A 19,771-nucleotide genomic window follows, 5' to 3' on the forward strand; every position below is an offset into this window, starting at 1 on the left:
CAATTTTCACCACATATCAAAGCTCATTGCATAATAGCTTCCAGTTGCCTTGAGCAAAGTAAACTGCCAGTCACTTGAAGGGGATCTTCTAATAAAGGTATTTTTGGTCCCCCCAATTTCTACTTGTTTATACTGATTTTGGCTGGGGTAGAATTAATTTTCTTCACAGTAGCTGTTATGAGGCTGTGCTCTGGATTTGTGCTGGAAACAAGTGTTCATAACAGGAGGAGGCTGGGGGTGCACAAGAAGATGGGAAAGGACACAGCTAGGACAGCTGACCCCAACCTACCCAAAGGATATTCCATACCACATGGCATCATGCTCAGCATATAAAGCTCAGAAAAGAAGGAAGGGGAGGATGTTAGGAGTGATAATGTTTGTCTTCTCAAGTCACCGTGTGATGGAGCCCTGCCTTCCTGGGTGTGGTTGAACACCTGCCTGCCCATGGGAAGTGGTGAATGAATTCCTCATCTTGCTTTGCTTCACTTGCATGTGCAGCTTTTGCTATACCTGTTAAACTGTCTTTATCTTGATCCATGAGTTTACTCACTTTTACGATCTCAATTATCTCTTCCATACTACTGGGCAGGAGTGAGTGAGCAGCCATGTAGGGCTTAGTTGCCAACTGCAGTTAAACCACAACACTATCACAAAAATATTTGTTTTAAGAAAACATCCTTTTGAGGATGAGAGTGAACAAAGGCTCCATTATATGCTACATTAGGAGCAACAGAAAAGAAATATATGTTTGTGATTGTCCCACTCTGCTCTGCACTGGTGTAGCCTCACCTCAGGTCCTGGGTGCAGTTTTGGGTACTACAATATTGGAAAGATATAAAGCTATTAGGGACTGTCCAAAGGATGGCTATGAAGATGGCAATGAGCCAAGAGAAAGTCACAGGAGAAGTGACTGAGGTCACTTGGTTGTTCAGCCAGGAGAAGAGGAGACTGAGGAGGGGACTTCACAGCATCCTACAGCTTCCTCAGAAGGGGAAGTGGAGGGCAAGGCACCTGTCTATCTGGTGACCAATGACAGGATCCAAGGGAATGGCATGAAGCTTTGTCAGGGGAGGGTTAGGCTGGATCTTGGCAAAAGGGCACTGGCTCCTCAGCAAGTGTAAAACATTAAAGCTATTTTTGCTGTAGTGCCTGAAACCAGTAACTCATCTACATGACAGCAAAGACATACCCTAGAGCATACATTAAAAACAACTCGAAACACTGAGCATAGCAGGACACCCTGACAATGAATTAGGCTACCATTTCCTTTTTTTGGTTTTGACAAATTTCTCTTCACCTCCATACAGAAGTTTCAGTCTCAGATAATTCAGGATATCAAGAAATGTATTAAAGTGTCAATAACAGCACAGATTTTAACAGCTGGACTGTAAACAGCAGAAGGCACAGGTAAATAAATGTTCCCTAGAGCCATAAGAGCTGCAGCCTCCAGCAGAGGAGGTGATGTCAAACCACAACAGATGCTTGCTTGCTTCAATGTAGAGAGTAACAGTCCTAGCTTTAGAAGACCATACACATTTTGAAGGTGACACTTTGCAGAACACTGATTTCCCACCAGTGGGGCAGATCATGAATGAGCGAGCACAGAGCTCTGGTGAATGTGTATCACTGTGCTTTGTGCTGGCTGTGTGCATTTCTGTTCTCACTGTCATGCTACTGTGCTCCCAGAATCAGACAATATTAATTTCTGATCAGCAGTTCAGTGTTAAGCTGGAAAGAAAGGCACTGTGACCAGCCCGTTCTCAAAGGACTAATCCAGAAGTGGTTGGATCAGATACTTTAGAGCCACTGCTAAGGGATAGGGGGAGCACACAAGCCATGCATTGCATAAGAGAATGAGGGGATTCTTGTATCTTTAATGTGTTTTTCACAAACTGAGTATACAAGCCTCAGATTGGGAACAAAAACAGCAAGCAGAAGCATGTTTTTATTAGCTGCTTGTTCTGGAGTTAACTGTATAACCTGAAACTGTGCTGGTAGATCCTGAGGTGGGTCACTCCAAAGCCACTGAATTTTGTTACTTGCACACTGTTCACTCGGGGCAGGGGGAGCAGGAACAGACACAAGCAAAACAAAACCAACAAAATCTCTAAACAAAAAGCTAAGAAATCAAACCAAAACAAAAAAAAGAACACCAGAACAAAAAAATCTCGAGACACAGCCTGTTCCCTTTTTCATTCCTTGCATATTCATACCTATCTGCTCTTCATCTGGGATGCCCATGATCTTCATTGCCTCCATGGTCTCCTGAAACATGTCCTTGTCCTGCTGGCCCGGGATGGTAACATGCCCATTGGAAAGGAAGCGGTATTTGTTGTAAGGCTCCAGCAGCAGATCATCTTAGGAAAGAATTGAGAAAGAAGTTGCTATGGATTTTTCTTTTAAACAGACAACAAGCTACCACCAATATCAAATTTCTGATTTGCATACACTACCAGCTCCTGGATGAATCTAGGATTAAGCCCAGTTTTACTTCAGGCTGAACATTTAATATATTTTAGATAAACACAGAGTTTTTCTGTGTTATTTCTTGCTATTCCTTCCTCTGGCCTACTCCACCAAAGCAGTGCCACTCATCATTAGGTCCTAAATCTGTAAATAGTAGGGATTAACTTGAAAGTAAATCTGCCTTTAATTTCAGATACCTCATTTGTTTCAAGTCAGATAAAAGTTCATATATTAATTCTTGAAACAGTAGCAGCTATGAGAAAGTCCTCTCCTTGTGTCATTCCTGCAGATCCATTTGCAGCTCTTGCACAACACAGACCCACATTACCACGCTGAGGTATTAAAACAAGGTGTGCTGGGATCCCAGACTGCTAGAGGTGCTCAGAGGCTTGCAGATTTGCTCCACTCAGTTACACACCGAGTGCATCACAGCAGGAGCATTCCTGCACCAGAATGGTTTACATCATGCAAGACTAGACTAAACATGGGACAGCGATTTAGATAAGGAAGGGCGTAGAGTCATTGCTGGCAGGGAAACAAGTGCAGGAAGGAACCAGAGCAGCAAGTTTTCAGGAACTGAGAAGTGCAGGGGGAGGATAGATGGATGCATGAGTGTATGAAAGAAGTGGAGGAGAGCTGACCATATCCAAAAGGCAGAGAAGGAGGAACTGTGAAGGAACAGGTCTTCGTCTACAAGTGTTCTGAACCCTCTGTTGTTGAAGTTATGGGATTCCCTCACCACAACACAATCATACTTACTCTTCAAATGCTCCCCTGCCCCAGAGAGCAGGTAGTAAAAGATGTGGAAAGTTCTCTCCTCTTTGGCCTGGCGAATTGCACGTGACTTCTCCAGCAGATCTTTAGAGAGTCAAGGCCCATGACAGGACATACAAATCCCTTCCTACTCTTATGGTAGGAGAAAAAAATAGCTCATGTTCTCTTCATACCAATTGACAGGGGTATTGACTTAGCAATCGTTATCTGTCAATAACCCATTGAGCTTCTGGTCTCAGTTCTGCCAGCCTCTGAATGATGACTATGGTAAGAGAGACTTAATTGGTAAGAAACATAAAAACTGATGCCATCAATCCCCACTTGCCTTGGAAAGAAGCAAGAATGACTTATGAAATTCCATACCTATTCATATTGCTGCAGTTTATGCTTGCATTTCACCTCTTAAGATTCAAATTCATTCATTAACTCAGAAAAGGTCTGCACCATGATCACAAACGTCACAAAATACTACTGAGGAAAGAGGAGACTACAACAGTGATCTTGATAGCAGAAATTTAGAGTGCTTCCAACTGCTTTCTCAACCTAAGTCAGTGGTGATGAGACTGCTAGGTATCATTCCTGACACCTCTAGAGCCTTGAACCTTTCAAGGGGTTACAGAAAGGATACAGGTTTCAATGTTGGCTCCAACAATGTAGCCGTTGACATCAAAGTTGATTCTGATAAATTTGCCCTAAGAGGAAGACAATAGCATTAAAATTAGTATTCTTTGTGTTTGGTAACAACAGTAAACAACAGAGGTAAACCTTCTCTTTTTCATCCAGGAAAGGAAACTCCAAACAGGTCAGGCAGGTTTTAGGCAAAGCGTAAGGTCAGCCAATAGGCAATGCCTACTGATCACAACAACAATTGAACAAAATAAAGACACCAAGCACTTCCAGACACTTCTGTCATTGTGACAGCCTACAACTCACACTCACTTATGTTTCAACCTAGATTTCCCACAACCAGGGTCCCTTGAACTTCACGTTACACTACCCTGACAGCTCCACCCCTTTCAGTGTTAGCTTCAACCATTTTAATTTGGTTTTGCTGCAGCTCTGCCACCCGCCTCTCAGATGTTGTCCATTGTTCTCCAGAACAAGCAAAATAAAGACAAGTATTTGCTCTCTAGGATAAAACCAACTGTAATGATTAAAAAAAAAATCAGCACAGATGATCCTGGCACAGGATCTGGTTTCTTCATTCTAGAGATCTAAAAGATCTATTCTGGATAATTCACCAAATGAAATTAATTTCCCAGATTAATTTTTAAAAAGTCACTCAGTTACTCTATCTCTGATAGCAATTCACTCAAAACCAGAACACTCTGGAAAGTGTAAAATACACTTTTGATGCACTTTTTGAATACACTCGTGACACAATAATACTCACAAATCTTGAGGAGTTGTCATTCTTTACTGTCTTGGCATTTCCAAAGGCCTCCAGGATGGGATTAGCCTGGAGCAACTGTCTCTCCAGTTCTCCCTAGAGAGAAATCCAAAATTAATAAAGTAGGTAGTGGTTCACAGCATTAACCTTGGGTCAAACCAGCGCTGCGGTTTCAATTCACACTAGTTTGGCATCTGTTGCAGAGAAGCCATATTAAACCTTAGGAGATGATCACTTAAACCTTCAAAGGAGACTCATTAGTTATCTGGGTTAAACAGAAACATTCATAAATAAGCCTCATTCCCTTCCTCCCAGTGTGTCTTTCTGTTAGCAAGAAGCCCTTCAAAGTCACTTGGCTGTAACATCCCGCAGACTTCCCAGGGACAAATTAAAAACCATACCAGCATCCAAGACCAGGCCCTCATCCCAGAAGTGTACTGCCACAGAGCCTGGAACAGTGAGGTAAATCCTATCTTGCTACTAAAAGACAGCTCTGAACACTGCTACTAGTAGGTTAAGAAGTTAGTCTGAAAAAATCTAATGTTTTGTAAAAACCAAACACAAAATGCTTGCACTTCTTGTAAGAGTCTACATCTTACAAAGTACAAACAAGCAAAAATCTCCTTTGTAAGGAGGAACACATAAAAAAGAGAATTAGTGGTATCCCACAAACTGCATGATTGCTTGCAGTATGCTGCCATATTCACACACTCATCCCCTCAAGGAACACAAAATGCTGGAATTGTAGAAAAAGAAATTCAGAACTTTTATCTCTGCCCAGTACTAGGCCATTGCAGCATATACACCTTTCCCTGCAGGCTCTACACGTATCCCTAGCACTTTTGAAAAATTACTTGTCCTCTGTGCTAAAAGCATGGTGTTCTCTATATTTCAAGATCAGCTAAAAAGCTTCTGGAGACACAAAATTACAGTTTAGATTAATGTTTCTCTTTTTAGCAGTTATCAGTAAGTACTCAAGACTGCCTGTGCATAACAGATGGAAATGAAGTTTGATTTGTGAGAACTGGAATTTATGGGGAAACTATTTAAGGTTACTTCTAAAGGAAAATTGTTCCCATTTGTTCTCAAAGACAGATTAGTTCTTACACAGTGTCTCTAAAAATACAGGCAATAAAAAAGGAGGAAGATATATGAGAAACTGTACAATGAACTACAAGTCTTTATTTTTTACTTCTACGATCACTTCACTGCATGCTTGCAAAGTGCAAGGCCAAACACGACCCCCAGCCCTGGTGGAACTGCACACAGACAGAAGGGGCAGCTGCTGCAAACACCTCCATTCACTGTCAAGTATATGTGACAAGGGGCTTAGCCCTGGTAAGGGAACCTGAGCTGGCACATCATCTGTCTCACAACAGACCCAGCATCTGGCATTGCAAGGAAAAAACCTTGAAACTAGGGTTCCGTCCTTGAAACTGTGTGGTGGTCACATTTCCCCTTGTGTTCTGCCACATGTACTGAAGTTGGAATGCTCTTTGCTCACACCATTTCTCTTCCCCATCCTGCAGTGAAGCCCTAGGCCTCTGTTTCTAACTGCAATTTATTACTATTCAAGTGAGAGGTGACAGCAGCACAGCACTTAAACCCAACTAAATGGAACAAGGAGGGAAAAGAAATCAGTCTTTGACATCAAATCTATTTTAATTATTTGGCTATAAATAAAACTGAGGCCATAGCAGCTACACAAAGAAGGGAAGTTTATGCAAATCCACATATAATAGACCCTACTGTTACTTAGTACCTCAGGAAAAAGTGTCATTAGTTTCAAGTAGGTGTTGGTAAATTGTAGTTTAGAGGTGATTAGGTCTCTTGAAACACCAAGGTAGCAATATGCATAGAGAATGACAGCTTGGCCTCACAACAATGTGAAGCATTTTCCTTTCCGGGGAAAGGAAAATGCTGAAGAGTTGGTCAAATCACTGAGCTCTCCTGATTTGCCTCAGCACCATGACACAGTGGAAAAATCCAAGTTCTCAGCACGCCACAGTAACAGCACATAGGACTAAGTGTCTGCAATTACTGTACCCATTCCTCACTGCATGCTGTCTTTGTTTAAAAGGCAATTCCATTATGTTTAAAAATTTTAATAAGTTTTTGGGTGGACTTTTTGGGGATTTTTTACATTAAATTTTGATGGTCACCTTTCACTGATGGAAGATTCTTCATTATTTTTATACAATAGGTAATTTTGCAGAGCAAAACCATTACAAGACAGAGCTGTCCAAGCTTTCTAAAAATCCTAAGGTACCTATCATTAAGATGCTGCCAATTTCCTGGTGCTTGTAATTGCCATTCCTTGACCTGAAACAAATTTGTTTAACACTTGGCATGCATTTGAAGTATGTGCAATATTCCTCATGAAAACAGCAGCAGAAAAAGGTCTGTTAGCCTGTGGTTGGCAGTTCCTAACACTCTTCAGTATGCTGTCTTTCTACTGCTCTGAAATTACAAGACAAATTTAAAGCAACTAAAATCCTTGACATCTACCTTGCACTGAATTTTTTTTCATCTCATACACTTTTTGAAATGTTTTTTAAGCAAGATAGAAGTCTTTCCAGCTATTTATGCTTCAGAAAGTATGGAGAAAGGCATACAGAAATCATATCTACCTTTAACAGCATACAATTAAAAAAAATATGGGGGATGGTGTTTGGGTCGTTTGGTTTGTTGGAGTTTGTTGTTTTGTTTTTTACACTTTAGGGATTTGCTTTTGTATTCTTCTCTGCAGTCATGTGAGAGATTATCAAATAACTAAATCCCAACACCAGTGGCTGCATGGGGGAAGGAGAAGGATCATCCATAACCAAAGTTTCGTTACAAATATTTAAATATCAGCTACTATTACCCACGGATTTCTGATTATCTGCAAACACTCACATCTTGAAAAATCATTACATTATTTAATAAGACAGTAGAGAAGCTGAGATTAAACATGGAAAAACACTGACTTCAACTTCCATAAACAGAAGTTTTAATAAATGAAAAAAAAAGTTTCTATCATTAGATTCAGTACATCCCCCAAAAGGAGCCTTAGTGTGCATAGAAGTCACACCATGCAGCTAGAAGCTTATTTAGCTGAATATACTAATGCACTGGGAATGGTGGAATGCACCACTACATCCAAAACAAGTGAGATAGAGTTAAAGAATATGTTTTATAAAACTGATTTTGCCCTGGTATTTGGAAAAACACCAGTTTACATCCAAAAGTTCACAGTAAAGAAAGTACCACTACTTTCTATAATATCCTTTGTTTAGTTCTGTGCCTAAAGACAAAAATCTTCCATGACCAGTATACCTGAGATCCTCAAAAAATTAAGTTCCTATATTCTGATTCCAAGTTTGCACCATAAAGAAGTGCTGCAGAGCACTCACTGCTGATTAACAAAGGCTTCAGCTCTAAATCCCCTCTGGTAAGGTCAGTTTAGTAACAAAACATGGAGAGCAGGACTTTTTGAAAAAAATCAAAACTTAGGGAAAAAAAATAAATATCAAGCTTGGGCAAATCACCAACCAGTCCAACTTAGGACTGTTTTGTTCTCCTGAGCAGATCCGTCCTGCTTCAGCAGTTCAAATTTTACTCATGGACAAGCAGTGGAAGAATACTTAACTCAACCCCATGATTCTATTTTCCACACTTAAAAAAACTAAAAAGAAGAATGTTTCTAAATACAGCTACTGACAGACCATGGAAAAAGCCTTCATATGTCTGAAATTTTGGCACATAGAAGATTGGGTTTTTTTGGTAGAATTCCAGAAGTTAGTTACTACTATGTGCATGCACACACACAGTGTGCCTGCATGCAGAAATGCCTTCTTATTTATATACTCTACATGCATTAGACATGCCTACACATTAAGCTGCTACAGGAAAACTCTTATGTAGAGATGCAGTGGACACACCTAGCACTTGGCTTTCATTAATAAACATTTCCAACGTGTTCAGATCTGACTAACAAGCCCACAGTCCTAAAACTCCCTGGCTAAATACTTAACTACATCAATATTACTAGGAACATCACACACACTCTCTTAAGAGTCTAGGAAAGCCTTGTCCAGTCCTATTGTCCTGATGCAATACTTCTAAGATGGTATGTATCTGGGAAAATCCTGCAAGAAAAACTTTAAAGGCAAACTAGTATTGAGCACAGAACACAAGTATTCTTGATATCACTACAGTCTCCAACTGAACATCCTTACAAAAAGATTACTGTGCACCACACAAAAAAAAAAAAAAATTGTGAATTGTCTATGGATTTGTTTTAGCTGCAGAAAGTGATATTGGTGTGGAGTGAAAAGCCGCTCAAAAAAATCACACAATGGGACAGAAAATGCATTCCTGGTGCAGAACGTGCAGTAAACGTGCAGCTCACCTACGAGGATACAACTGAAGAATTCGGCAATAGTCCATCGGGGGAGAGGGAGGGGAAAAAAATATAAGTGAGACATCTTTAAAGTCCTCCCACCATCATCACCACCCTCCTCTCATGTGCTGTTTGCTTGGTTTCCCCCCTTTTAATGTTTTCCTACAATTTTTAAGTTTTCAGCTGATGTCCACTAGCCTATCATTGTATTCTCCAGTTTTGAGACAGTACATGTAATGGCCAGACCTAATCTATAATGGTACAGAAGAAAGGAGACAACTCCCCCACAGAAGGACCAGTTTTAAACCACCTAGACTGGTTATAAGCAATACAACCATGTGAAAAGATCAGTACAGGTGATGCAATTACAGCAGCTCTTGCCCATGCACTTGCCCATGAATCCAAGGGGTTGTGGATGAGTTTATGCCCACTGTAGATCCACCAAATTCAAAGGAGTTATGGCTTTGAACAGTGTTCCCTGACTTGCAATTTTTGACAGACTTGTTGTTTCATAGTTCACTGACCTCCTCAATTCCCTGACAGATGTTACCATCTAAGCTTCTACTGAACAATATGTCTTTTACCAACATCAGCCAATACATATTTAATGTCCAAAGTCTGCAGAGCAATAAAACATCACTAAACCTAGGTCTTACCTGGTCTTTTTTGGACTTGTGCGAGGAAGCAACATGAGCCAGATACTGAATAACCTTCTTGGTGTTCTCTGTTTTACCAGCTCCTGATTCACCTCTGTAAAGAACATCTACAAGTTATCAACAAACAAGATGTAAGGGGACATCATCATATTTCTAATCCCAAAAGGGCTACTGACATCCTTAACTGCATTCTGGCCATTACAGCACCTCCCTTAAAACCAAGAAAAAAAAGCTGGGCTGCAGCTGGACTGCAACATGGAAGGCAATAAAGAACTGTGCTTTCTAGTCACTTGGATACAGAGACTGTCAAAGTGGCTGAGGAATAGCTTGGAGGCTGCTGTAGAGGTTAGGGTGAAAGGTAATGAAGTAAATCTTTCAAACGGAAGCCTCCTGACTGCAAGAAGAAACATACCAATTCCTTAAGCATGGCTGAGGGCCCATCAATTTTACTGTGTCTAGAAGACAAACTGCTGCATCAAGAGTATCTGTTACTCTATCAGCCTCATCAGTATGCATGCACTTAAACATAACAGCTGCAACAAATCTGAAGGATCACTCCAAGCCTTTTCCATTGACAAAGCTGTATTTCTTCAGTAGTTTGAGCACAAGGGGCTGTTTCAAAGCCACCCTCCCTCCATTTATTACAAAAACTATTTTGCAGAAGGAATTATATATTGGAGGAACTGTAGTGGGCTTTCCTTGACTCTCCATTATTACCTAATTCTGTAATTCCACTTCCAGCACTTAAAATTAAGAGAGTCCTTCCTTTTTACAAAAATGTAAAAACACAAACTTTGACATGCAGACAAACTGACAACTGGAATTACTCACGTGCAAAGGATGGACTGATCCTCTCGATCTAGAAGAAATTTTAAAAGAGTAGTCAGACTAGAACTCTAAAAGAAAATTTCTCTGACAGAATGAAATCAACACCAAAGACACCAGGAAATAGTAAACACTGACAAATATCCTCAGAATCACAGCCAAGTAACCCCCTCTCTGGCAAGACACCCACCTCCTACCATATGCCAAAGTATAATGGCACCACAGCAATTTAGTTTTCTTCATCCAGAAAGAATATTATTTGCATTACAATTTTTCTACAAACACTAAAGAAGTCTTCTACTGAATGTTTCTTTACCACACAGCTACAGTGTGATGTGCATCTACTTGCTCTTCAGCCCCTATTGCAGTGGGCCCATACTGACTTACAAAAGTTATCAGTAGAGCAGTGAAAATGGAAGAGGTAGGGGGAAAGTGGGACAGCAACTGTTACAAATCCCAAAGTGCCAAAGATTCACATCAAACAGACGTTTTCAGACCAAAACAAACACTGGAGGTTGAGTGACAAAATATTTGTTACTTGTTTCATACAGACTGGACCCAAAAACTGGAAGACTGAGCAGCAGCCTACATCCTATACAGCTGATTGTTTGTGGCATCATCCCCTATTGTACTAACACAGCAGTTGGTAACAATAGAAACCTTTTCTTTTCCATGTTGACGTACCAGCAGACTTACTAATGCCTGTGTTCAATTCCCAGCTGTGGATATCTTTCCAGTTACAGAACTTAATTGACCCAGCCCATTCACTACTATCTTCTCCCACATCTTTAACCTCCTGCCAGCATTCACTTCGTTATGCACAGTCCTGACCAATCCTTTCACCATGCCTTCATCCCACAGCTCCTGCACACACTCCACCTATTCTGCCCTGTTTCACTTTCTAGCCCTGCCCTCCACACTGTGCCCACCTACCTCCACCCAGATTCCATGCCATTCCTTCACACCACCAGGAATGAGCTGGGAGCACTAGGAAGACTGGAGAGTGCCTGTGCCTACACCAGAACAGCCTCAAGTAGCTTGTAGTCATCACAGGGACAGTGAAACATGGAACAGGTGGGCACAGCAAATCATTGACTGACAGCCCACAAGAGCCACTGGGGCACTCAGAACACACCGTGCCACCAAACTCAAAATCCCCATTAGGCTGGGAGGCTTTTTGGTTTGATATTAGGTGTTTGTTTATTTTTAAATCAAGACCAGAGGACTCACAGATTATTTAGTCTGAGAAGCTCAGTAACACTGCAGCAGTTAGATGTCATTCAGGCATTGCAACTTCCTTTTTCCACTCATTGCATTGGACTAACATCTACTCTCTAAAGAGAGAGAAAGCAAGCCTCAAACATCCAAGAGAGTCTGCAATTCAATGGATCTCTCTAATATTTTTTTCATAATTAGTGACATCCATTATGTTTGTGTGACTGTCTCCACATTTTAGCTACTGGTTCTTTTAATTTTTTCCCGTAGCTTAGAGAAACCAAGAACGCTCAGTATTCTTCCCACCAGACAGTACTTAGATGATATAATTAAGTCAGCATTCAAGTTGTTTTGTGCAAGATAAAGAGATTGAGCTGTAATTAGGGAAGTCTTTCTAGTCTGATAGATTTCAAGTACCTGAAACCTTTTCTATACCCTTAAATACTGCTGCTGCAAGCACATTTAGCATTCCAGTACTAACATCCTGAATGCCATATTAATCAAGAAAAATCTCCCATACACACAGTTTAAAAAGAGAGGAGTATATCTAGCCTTTGCACATATTTTTGTGGAATAAGGAAAGCTGGCAAACCTAATAGGTTTGAGATTCCATCTTAAAATATTCTGAAGCCAATAATGGAAGCATTAAGTTCACATGCTAAGTATATGCAACTCCTGCTCTTAAGCATCTTTACTGGAAACTGACTGTATGTAGATGAGCACAAAAAATGAGAGGAAAATAATCTGTTTTTTTCCTGTTAAAACTTAGATTACTTGCCAGTACCCTGCTAATACTGTTCTCAGAAAGAGCTGATCGGCCCCAAGCCTGGAAGAAAGCAAGTAGAAGAAAATCACCACTCAAACAGTTTTGGCCTAGCAAATTCTTAAGCCTTCAAAACTAGATACTGCAGCTTTACTTAAATTGCATATTCATGTTTTCAAGTGCTGAATTTATTCACTGCCTTTGAGATATACACTCCTTTTGCTGAAGGCCAGGCCAATAATAGATGTTAGCCAGCTCCAAAGGCCTCACATATTTAAGGTTCCCAGTGGGTCAAGGGCTCAGCAGGCACATGCCAGCCCTCTGCATGACTGGGCACTTTGAGGGTGGATCAGGGGAATAACTAATGACTCATTTATGGATTGCCTAAGGAAATGTATTCTTCAGTAGTACAACACCTGAGTACAATTCTGCACCACAAAGCAGCTATGTGAAAGGACAAGACTGTGCCTCTGAATAACACCTGACTTTCAAAAGCTTGAATAAAAACAAGCAGTTCACTTGTCCAGAAAAGGCTGTGCTCACATTCAGGTACTACAGAGGCTCTTCTAAGAAGTAGATTTGAGAGAAAGAAAAAAAAAACATTTTAAAAAGGCAATTCTAAATAAAGTGGTCCTTATTGCTGGTAACCAGCTCTGACCTTGGAATTATGAGTTGGGGCTTCTCAAACAGGCTGTGGAGCCCCAGGCACTTGAATAGCACCTGCCTTCCCATTTCCATCCTAGAGATGATCCAGCAAAAGAACACCCATAAGCAGACAGATAAACTGACTGTTCAACAGAAAAAGAGATGATCAACATCAGATAATAATACCAAGCAGTTCTTTGGCACTGAACACTCCTCAATCATGCCAAGTTTTCTCATACTTGATTGAGAAGTTCTTTCCAGCCTTGTTTCAGTAAGGCAAGATAGCCACAGCACCCCGGATTGACCCTAAGGAGTCCCAAAGGCAACTACAGGATTTTTCCCCACCCTAACACAGAGCACGGTGTTGAAAGGTGGTCAGGCAGGAAAAGTCACAGACAGTGTTTGAAATCCTCTTGGCATGAAGCTTTCCTCCCCCAACATACTTTCCTGGTGGCCCACTGCAGCTGCCTTAGTCACCTCTGCTTTAAGTCAGCAGGATCCTACCTGCAAGTGTAGGCAAGTCTCTGGGAGCACGCAGACACTGCCATAAAAGGCAACATTCCTGTTTGCAATCCGGGGGAAATTCTTTCCCAGGACTGCAAAGCAGCAGTCATTGGGATAGCTGGAATTCTTCTAATTGTGTATAGACAGACAACTCAAATAATGTGTTGAGCAACAGGAAACTGGAGCCGACCAAAGGGGCAAAGAGCTAACGCATACAAAGCGTAACTCTTAGATACTCTTCAAATTAAGAACAGTTTCAAGTGCCAATATTTGTTCTCCATATGACACTGACTTGTGCCATCATGAATCAGAATTCAGTTGTCCAGGCAAGAGGCCACCTCCCCCCTCCTTTTTTTTTTTCCAAAGGATCATTCAACATGGGCATACTGCACTACTTCAGTCAGCACTTGCCTTTACTTCATTGTCAGTTGTGCAAGCAACCTACTCAGCAAAAGAGAATGTGCTGGGTACCATAAACTCAGTTGCTTATAATAACACAATCAAGAAACGCCTGATTAAAAGAAATCTGCACCTGCTTTTCAGTTCTAAACAGAGTCACTTATTAGAAACAATCCAGAATAACAACTCATTAGTTAATTATAGCAACAGTTCTGTATTTCAAACCAGCTGACAAGGAAAGCTTTTTATCTAGGCTCTTCTTCAGCTCTCATCACTATAGCATTCAAGTGATCACAAGACACAGCAGCCTCAAACATCCAGAAATTCAGGAAGTAAAATATTCTTCAAATTTAAACTATACAGCAGTATGGTATAATAAGATCAGTAGATTAATTTTACTATGTAAAAAACCCCATAATACGTAACTTATTCTTGACTTTCTTTCGTCCAAGAATAAAAGACTACATTTGAGACTGCTTGCTGCTTTAGCATACTCTAAAAACTTAATTAAACCAAAATTTGTTTTCACAAGAGCGACATCTTTTTACATAGAAAGTGCTCAACCAAATATACAAGTGTGAATGAATGCTGAACTGCTGTGGTCAAATACATTGGCATAATTGATAATTTAATACAGCTCCAAAGTCTCAAATTTTGTTTTTAAATGTTTTAGGATGGGAGAAGAAAAACGTTAGAAAGCTAGAAGAGAATGTGCAATTTAAGCTCCTCATCTCAGTTACAGAACATCCTACCAGGCCTTTATCACCCACTTCCTCTGCATGAGTGACTCTCGTTTCAAGCCTGTTCATCTCCATAAAAGGAGAAGTAATATAGCTTTCACACAATGGTGACATCACCTCTGCAGCTAAGAGGAAGTGGAGCTGAAAGGCAAAGGCTTGGCTTGCAGTCCCCTGCCTATAGCTGACTCATTAAGGCTAAAAGCTTAACCATAGCTCATGGTACCACCCACCTCTGAACCACAGCGTCTGGCAGGCCAGGGCAGCCCAGCCCCGCTCCCGTTACTGCGCTGCTCCCAGCCCAGCACCCGCACAACGCCTGCAGCCCAGCCCGGCCCGGCCGGCCAAGCTACGCAGCCGACCTAAAGCAAGAATTGCTCTTAAATGCATCTAAGTGCTTCAACCATGCAGTGCTGTCAGCTCTTTACTGCCTCCTCAAAATTCTCTTCCAACATCAACATAATTTTACATCCCATGTCCTTTCCTCAGGGCTCTTAACGCAGGAGGAGCCTCAGGGACCTGACACACTGTGCTCCACAGTGGGAACAACCCCACTGGCATCAGACCCAATCAAGTAGGTTCACTGTGGTGCTTTAACCTACATTCTGGCTTGAACAGAATCAGAAACACTCCAGGGGAACACCAGAACAGAGCCCCAGAACCTGTTTTTGCACTGTCATTTAAAGAACCTATTATAGGGAAGTCTCAAAATGCTAACAGCCATCATCAAGTACAAAAAGAAAGAGAAAAGAGAAATCAAATGAAGGAGAAACATAGCATATCCAAGACAGCTCTCAACAATACAGCTTCAAGATGTTTGAAAAAAAAAAAAAAAGAGAAAAGAAATCACTTGAGTTTACAGGAATACTGCAGTGCCAAGATTCAGCTCTGCATTAGCTGAAGTTTGAAAACAGTCACAAGGAGAAAAGTAAATTTCATCTTTCAAAATGAAATATATCCTACGGGCTCAAATGGAAATATTTATTCCCCCAAGACATTTTTGGACTAGAGCCCACATCTCCCCTTCTCTAGAGCTCTTTAACTGAACCTGGAGATAGCAGAAAACAAGTTGTAAGCTGTAATTTTAGGTTATGCAAATGTTTATGAAGTTCTGACAGAAAAGAAAAACTAGTATACAGCCTGCAAAAAGCTCAGGCAGCTCATGATACTAAAACAGTGAACTGGAGGGAGACTGACATCAGGGGCTGAACCATTACATAAGTGACTGCCAAAGAAATCCTGCTCTGGTTTACAGGAATGAAGCAAAATGGGTGTGGTAACTACCAAAAAACAAGTGGGCAACCGGACTCTTTTTTAGCTCCCTGTTCTCATAAAACCCACATCTCAAGACACAGATTTTTAAAGCTGGATTTAGAAATTCCAAGTAATTCAAAACATGTAAAACATTTCTTAAGGAAATTTCAAACAATGTACATACTTTCTTGCCATTTGCACCAAAACAAATATCCTCCATACTAGCATCCAAATTTCATGTTGCCCTTTGCATGAGAAATTTGGACAATCTGGAAAATACATTTCTGAAACCACAAGTTATATTCTTTTGGGTTTTAGTGGAAATAGAACTTGACCCTTACATGCAACTTGAAAGGGACATGTGTGCCTCTACATAATCTGAGCAGGTCTCAACTGAGAAGCACTGACAGAATATTATACGGAAAAGAAAGATGCACTTTGGGGTAGGGCATTATATAGTGCAGCATAGCAGCCCAATGCTAAGAAGCAAGCTGAGAAATTACTTGGAAGCAAGAAAGTTAAAACAGAAGTATTCTGCTAGCTAAGAAACTTAGAGAAATATGCAAACATTTAAAAATTACAAACAAAACACTTGAAGGTCTATATTCTATAGGAGCAGATCTAGAGGACTATCTTTTGTGAAAATCACACGTGGTCCCAAGGTGAGTGTGAGGATCTACAAAGCAAGTGATTTGTCTTACAACACCTAACACTGTGATTCCTCACTTAATGTAACAAGGTGTCACTAAAAAAATCACCAAGGTACTGTGCTTCAGATTTTTTTTCTTTGAAACACCAAACCCAGAAACTACCTAACTCCCAAGTGAACACCAGCACAGTTCTGGGCGTACAGGTCCCTTTGCAGACTAATCCATCAAGGTCAAGGAGGGTTTAATCATTGCTCAGTGATTTTCAGAGTTTTGTTAGGTGAAACATTAGGAGCTCTCCAATAATGTGGAGAAAACCAGCTAAGAAAAGAGACTGAATATATTCATTAGCTATGTGCTGTCTATTCCCTCTCCTACCTATCATCTTAGTTGAACAGATCTAACCTTCGTAGACCAGAATCACCATACTGACCTAACCTATTACAGAAGCTTCAGATACTTTTCAGGGCATTAAAACAGATGCCATGTTCCAGATAACAATGAAATTTATATCTTCTATCACTATCTGACACAGAAAATTCTCTATGTGTGCTCCAAATAGACAAACAGGTGCTGTTTAACAGCTTTAAAATATGTTTTTTTAAATTGAGGCCCTGGAGACTGTGAATTGAGGTAAAGAATGTATCTCTTCAGTATACATCAGCTGCATTAGATTTGTTTGCTCAAGACACCACTCCACTTGCAGGCACTGTACTTCAATCATTAGCACCCGAAGAATAATTCTTCTGAAAGCAGATCTGAGGCTTCTGGCACCCACGTTACCCAGGGAACAGAAACATTAAGACAAATTGTTGTTTTCTCTAAAAGCAAAAATGTTACACTTTCTTTTGAGAGTTCTGTTCCTGAAGCACAGGAAGTATCTCCAGGTAACATGTAGCAAAATAATGTTTTCATCTCATTTCTGAGAGTCACAGTCTTGGGTCTGAGAAAAAAAAAGGAAAAAAACCCAATAACAACAAACAACCCACTCTGAACATGCCCTTCACCATTTTATTTCTTCAAGAAAGTACTTCTGAGGAAAATTAACAAAAAGCAATATAATCTCTTGGAATATCTAAGTGCCCTGACACTTCTGCCAATGAAGCAACCAGAAGATACAAAAGAAGACCAAGCTCACCCACAGTACATCAGCATAGATGCCTGAAAACGGTTAAGCAGTTTGTGGATTAGCAGAGGTTGGAACAAAACTCTCATCTTCCTCTCCCTTCCTGATGAAGCATCCCTTTGAAAGCCCTGCTTATTCAAACACCATAAATTGACTGAAAATCAAAAAAAAACAACCCCCCCCCCCAAAAAAAAAATTAAAAAAAAAAATCTGAGTCCAAATCAATTAACACCCAAAGCTTTTCCACACTGTCAGTTTAAGAGATAACTATACCCTGTGCTGACAGAAGTCAGAGTCAAGTCAGCTTGCTATCCTTCTCCAGGCCATGAAGGATTCCCAGTCTTCAGGGCTCTGAAAGTAACCTAGGGAAGGCAGCCTAATCCTAAATGCCTCTGGCTCATGTGGAGCACCCGACCCTTTCATCTTCTATTCTCTGTACAGATTCCTGCCATACCACTGGCTGCTGCACCAAACCTCCCCCACCGCTGAGCAAAACCCAGAAAGTGGAATAGGAATGTTGCTTTCCATTCCCCTCGAGGCTAGCCAGGACCAGAGACACTGCAACAACCTACTACTCACCCTCACTCCCAGTAGCAGACATTGGAATGCTACTGCTACCCTTTGAAACAAGGAAATAAGGCAATAAATAACCCTAAAACAATCTCTAGAGGTCTTGTAGTACACACAGGTAACTGTGAAACCACACAGAAAAATCCTTCCAAACCTAGTTAAACAGATCAAGGCAGGTAAGTTCAAAAGCTAACTGGGAATGATATTCATATCAACAAGCATTACAAAAAGTCTGCAACAAGGTATCTAAAACTAGGTAAAGAAGAGCTGGGGTAAGCCTCTAGACTGTCAGTACTGCTGAGAATACAGCATAGCAAGAATTGTTCTGGGAAAGGTAAACACTCCAGCAGACCTCATAGCAACTTTCCCATGCTTGGAAAACACAAGCAGGGCTGCCATTCTTCAGCTCTGTACAACAAAGCAAGTCAAGTCTGGGGTTTCCAAGTCTTAGACATCATCCAAGCGGTGGTCTGACAGACACATCACCTCTTTTCAACAGGAAAGAAAATACCCACATAGATTAATCACTACCTCTGAACCACCATCAGACCAAGGAAGGTCACCTGTCCCCTGATGTAGAATTTCAGCTGTTTGATCACACACTGATATATACCTGGCAGGGATGAAGGACAAGATGCAGGCACATGCACTTTCAAGTGGTTTAACTGCTGTCTGTAAGGGAAAAGGACTTCAGTCTCCTCACAACACTGCCAAAGAAACTGTTTCTGATTCTATGTAGACAAGATTTCTTTCTAGGGAACAGTAACTTTGGTACAGCTAAGTTAATAGCTTGTTTAACAAAAATACAAATTAGTGCTTGAGCTAACAAGGAGCAGGCAATGGAGGGAAGGAAGCAATAAAAGAAGGAAAGAAAAGGAGGTTTATGGACAACATTCTGCCATGTAAAATACAGGTGGAGCATCTATTCTTGACCATATCATGGCAGATCCAGTCTTTCTCTAAGGGAAGTGAGATCCTTTAGAGGTCCAGCTTCACAAGTTTTTATCTTCTGGATGCAGCATTCATTTCAGAGTAACACACCAGCATATGGCTGCATTTCTTCAAGACCTGCCACATCTCCAGCAAATTGCCACCAACACCCTGCCACCAGTCCACTTCAGCAGGTCTGTGTACTCACCCCTCTCCATCCCAGGCTTTTATAAATATAGATTAACTGATCCATCACATTAGCTCACCCCTGTGCTCTGCCCTGCATGGCACCACACTTAAACAACCTTTATCAGCTTTCCCCACACCAAGTTTGTTGGAAGACGCTAAAACAGGTTGGTGGGTGGAGATTTTCTTTCTTTTCCACTCTGGGAACCTGTATCATTATAGCCCTCTTATGCTTGGAGGTGCAAGTGGTAGCAAGGGCAGGTGAAAAGCAGAACTCAAACTGAGACTAATGAGAAATTT

At 40.9% G+C, this 19,771-nt stretch overlaps 1 protein-coding gene across 1 annotated transcript in view; it reads right to left on the bottom strand.

The window, feature by feature from the left end:
• MYH9 (myosin heavy chain 9) overlaps positions 1-19,771 on the bottom strand; it is a 70,251-nt gene that overhangs the window by 28,661 nt on the left and 21,819 nt on the right. The window contains exons 4-9 of the mRNA XM_066549558.1: positions 10,502-10,529; positions 9,671-9,764; positions 4,634-4,726; positions 3,869-3,932; positions 3,226-3,324; positions 2,214-2,357 (exon numbers count right to left, since the gene is read on the bottom strand). Of these exons, the coding sequence (XP_066405655.1) occupies positions 2,214-2,357; positions 3,226-3,324; positions 3,869-3,932; positions 4,634-4,726; positions 9,671-9,764; positions 10,502-10,529 (522 nt within the window). The remainder of the gene's footprint in view (positions 1-2,213; positions 2,358-3,225; positions 3,325-3,868; positions 3,933-4,633; positions 4,727-9,670; positions 9,765-10,501; positions 10,530-19,771) is intronic.

Source organism: Molothrus aeneus, chromosome 5 (assembly GCF_037042795.1).
Source record: "Molothrus aeneus isolate 106 chromosome 5, BPBGC_Maene_1.0, whole genome shotgun sequence".
In the NCBI taxonomy this organism is placed as follows: Eukaryota; Metazoa; Chordata; class Aves; order Passeriformes; family Icteridae; genus Molothrus; species Molothrus aeneus.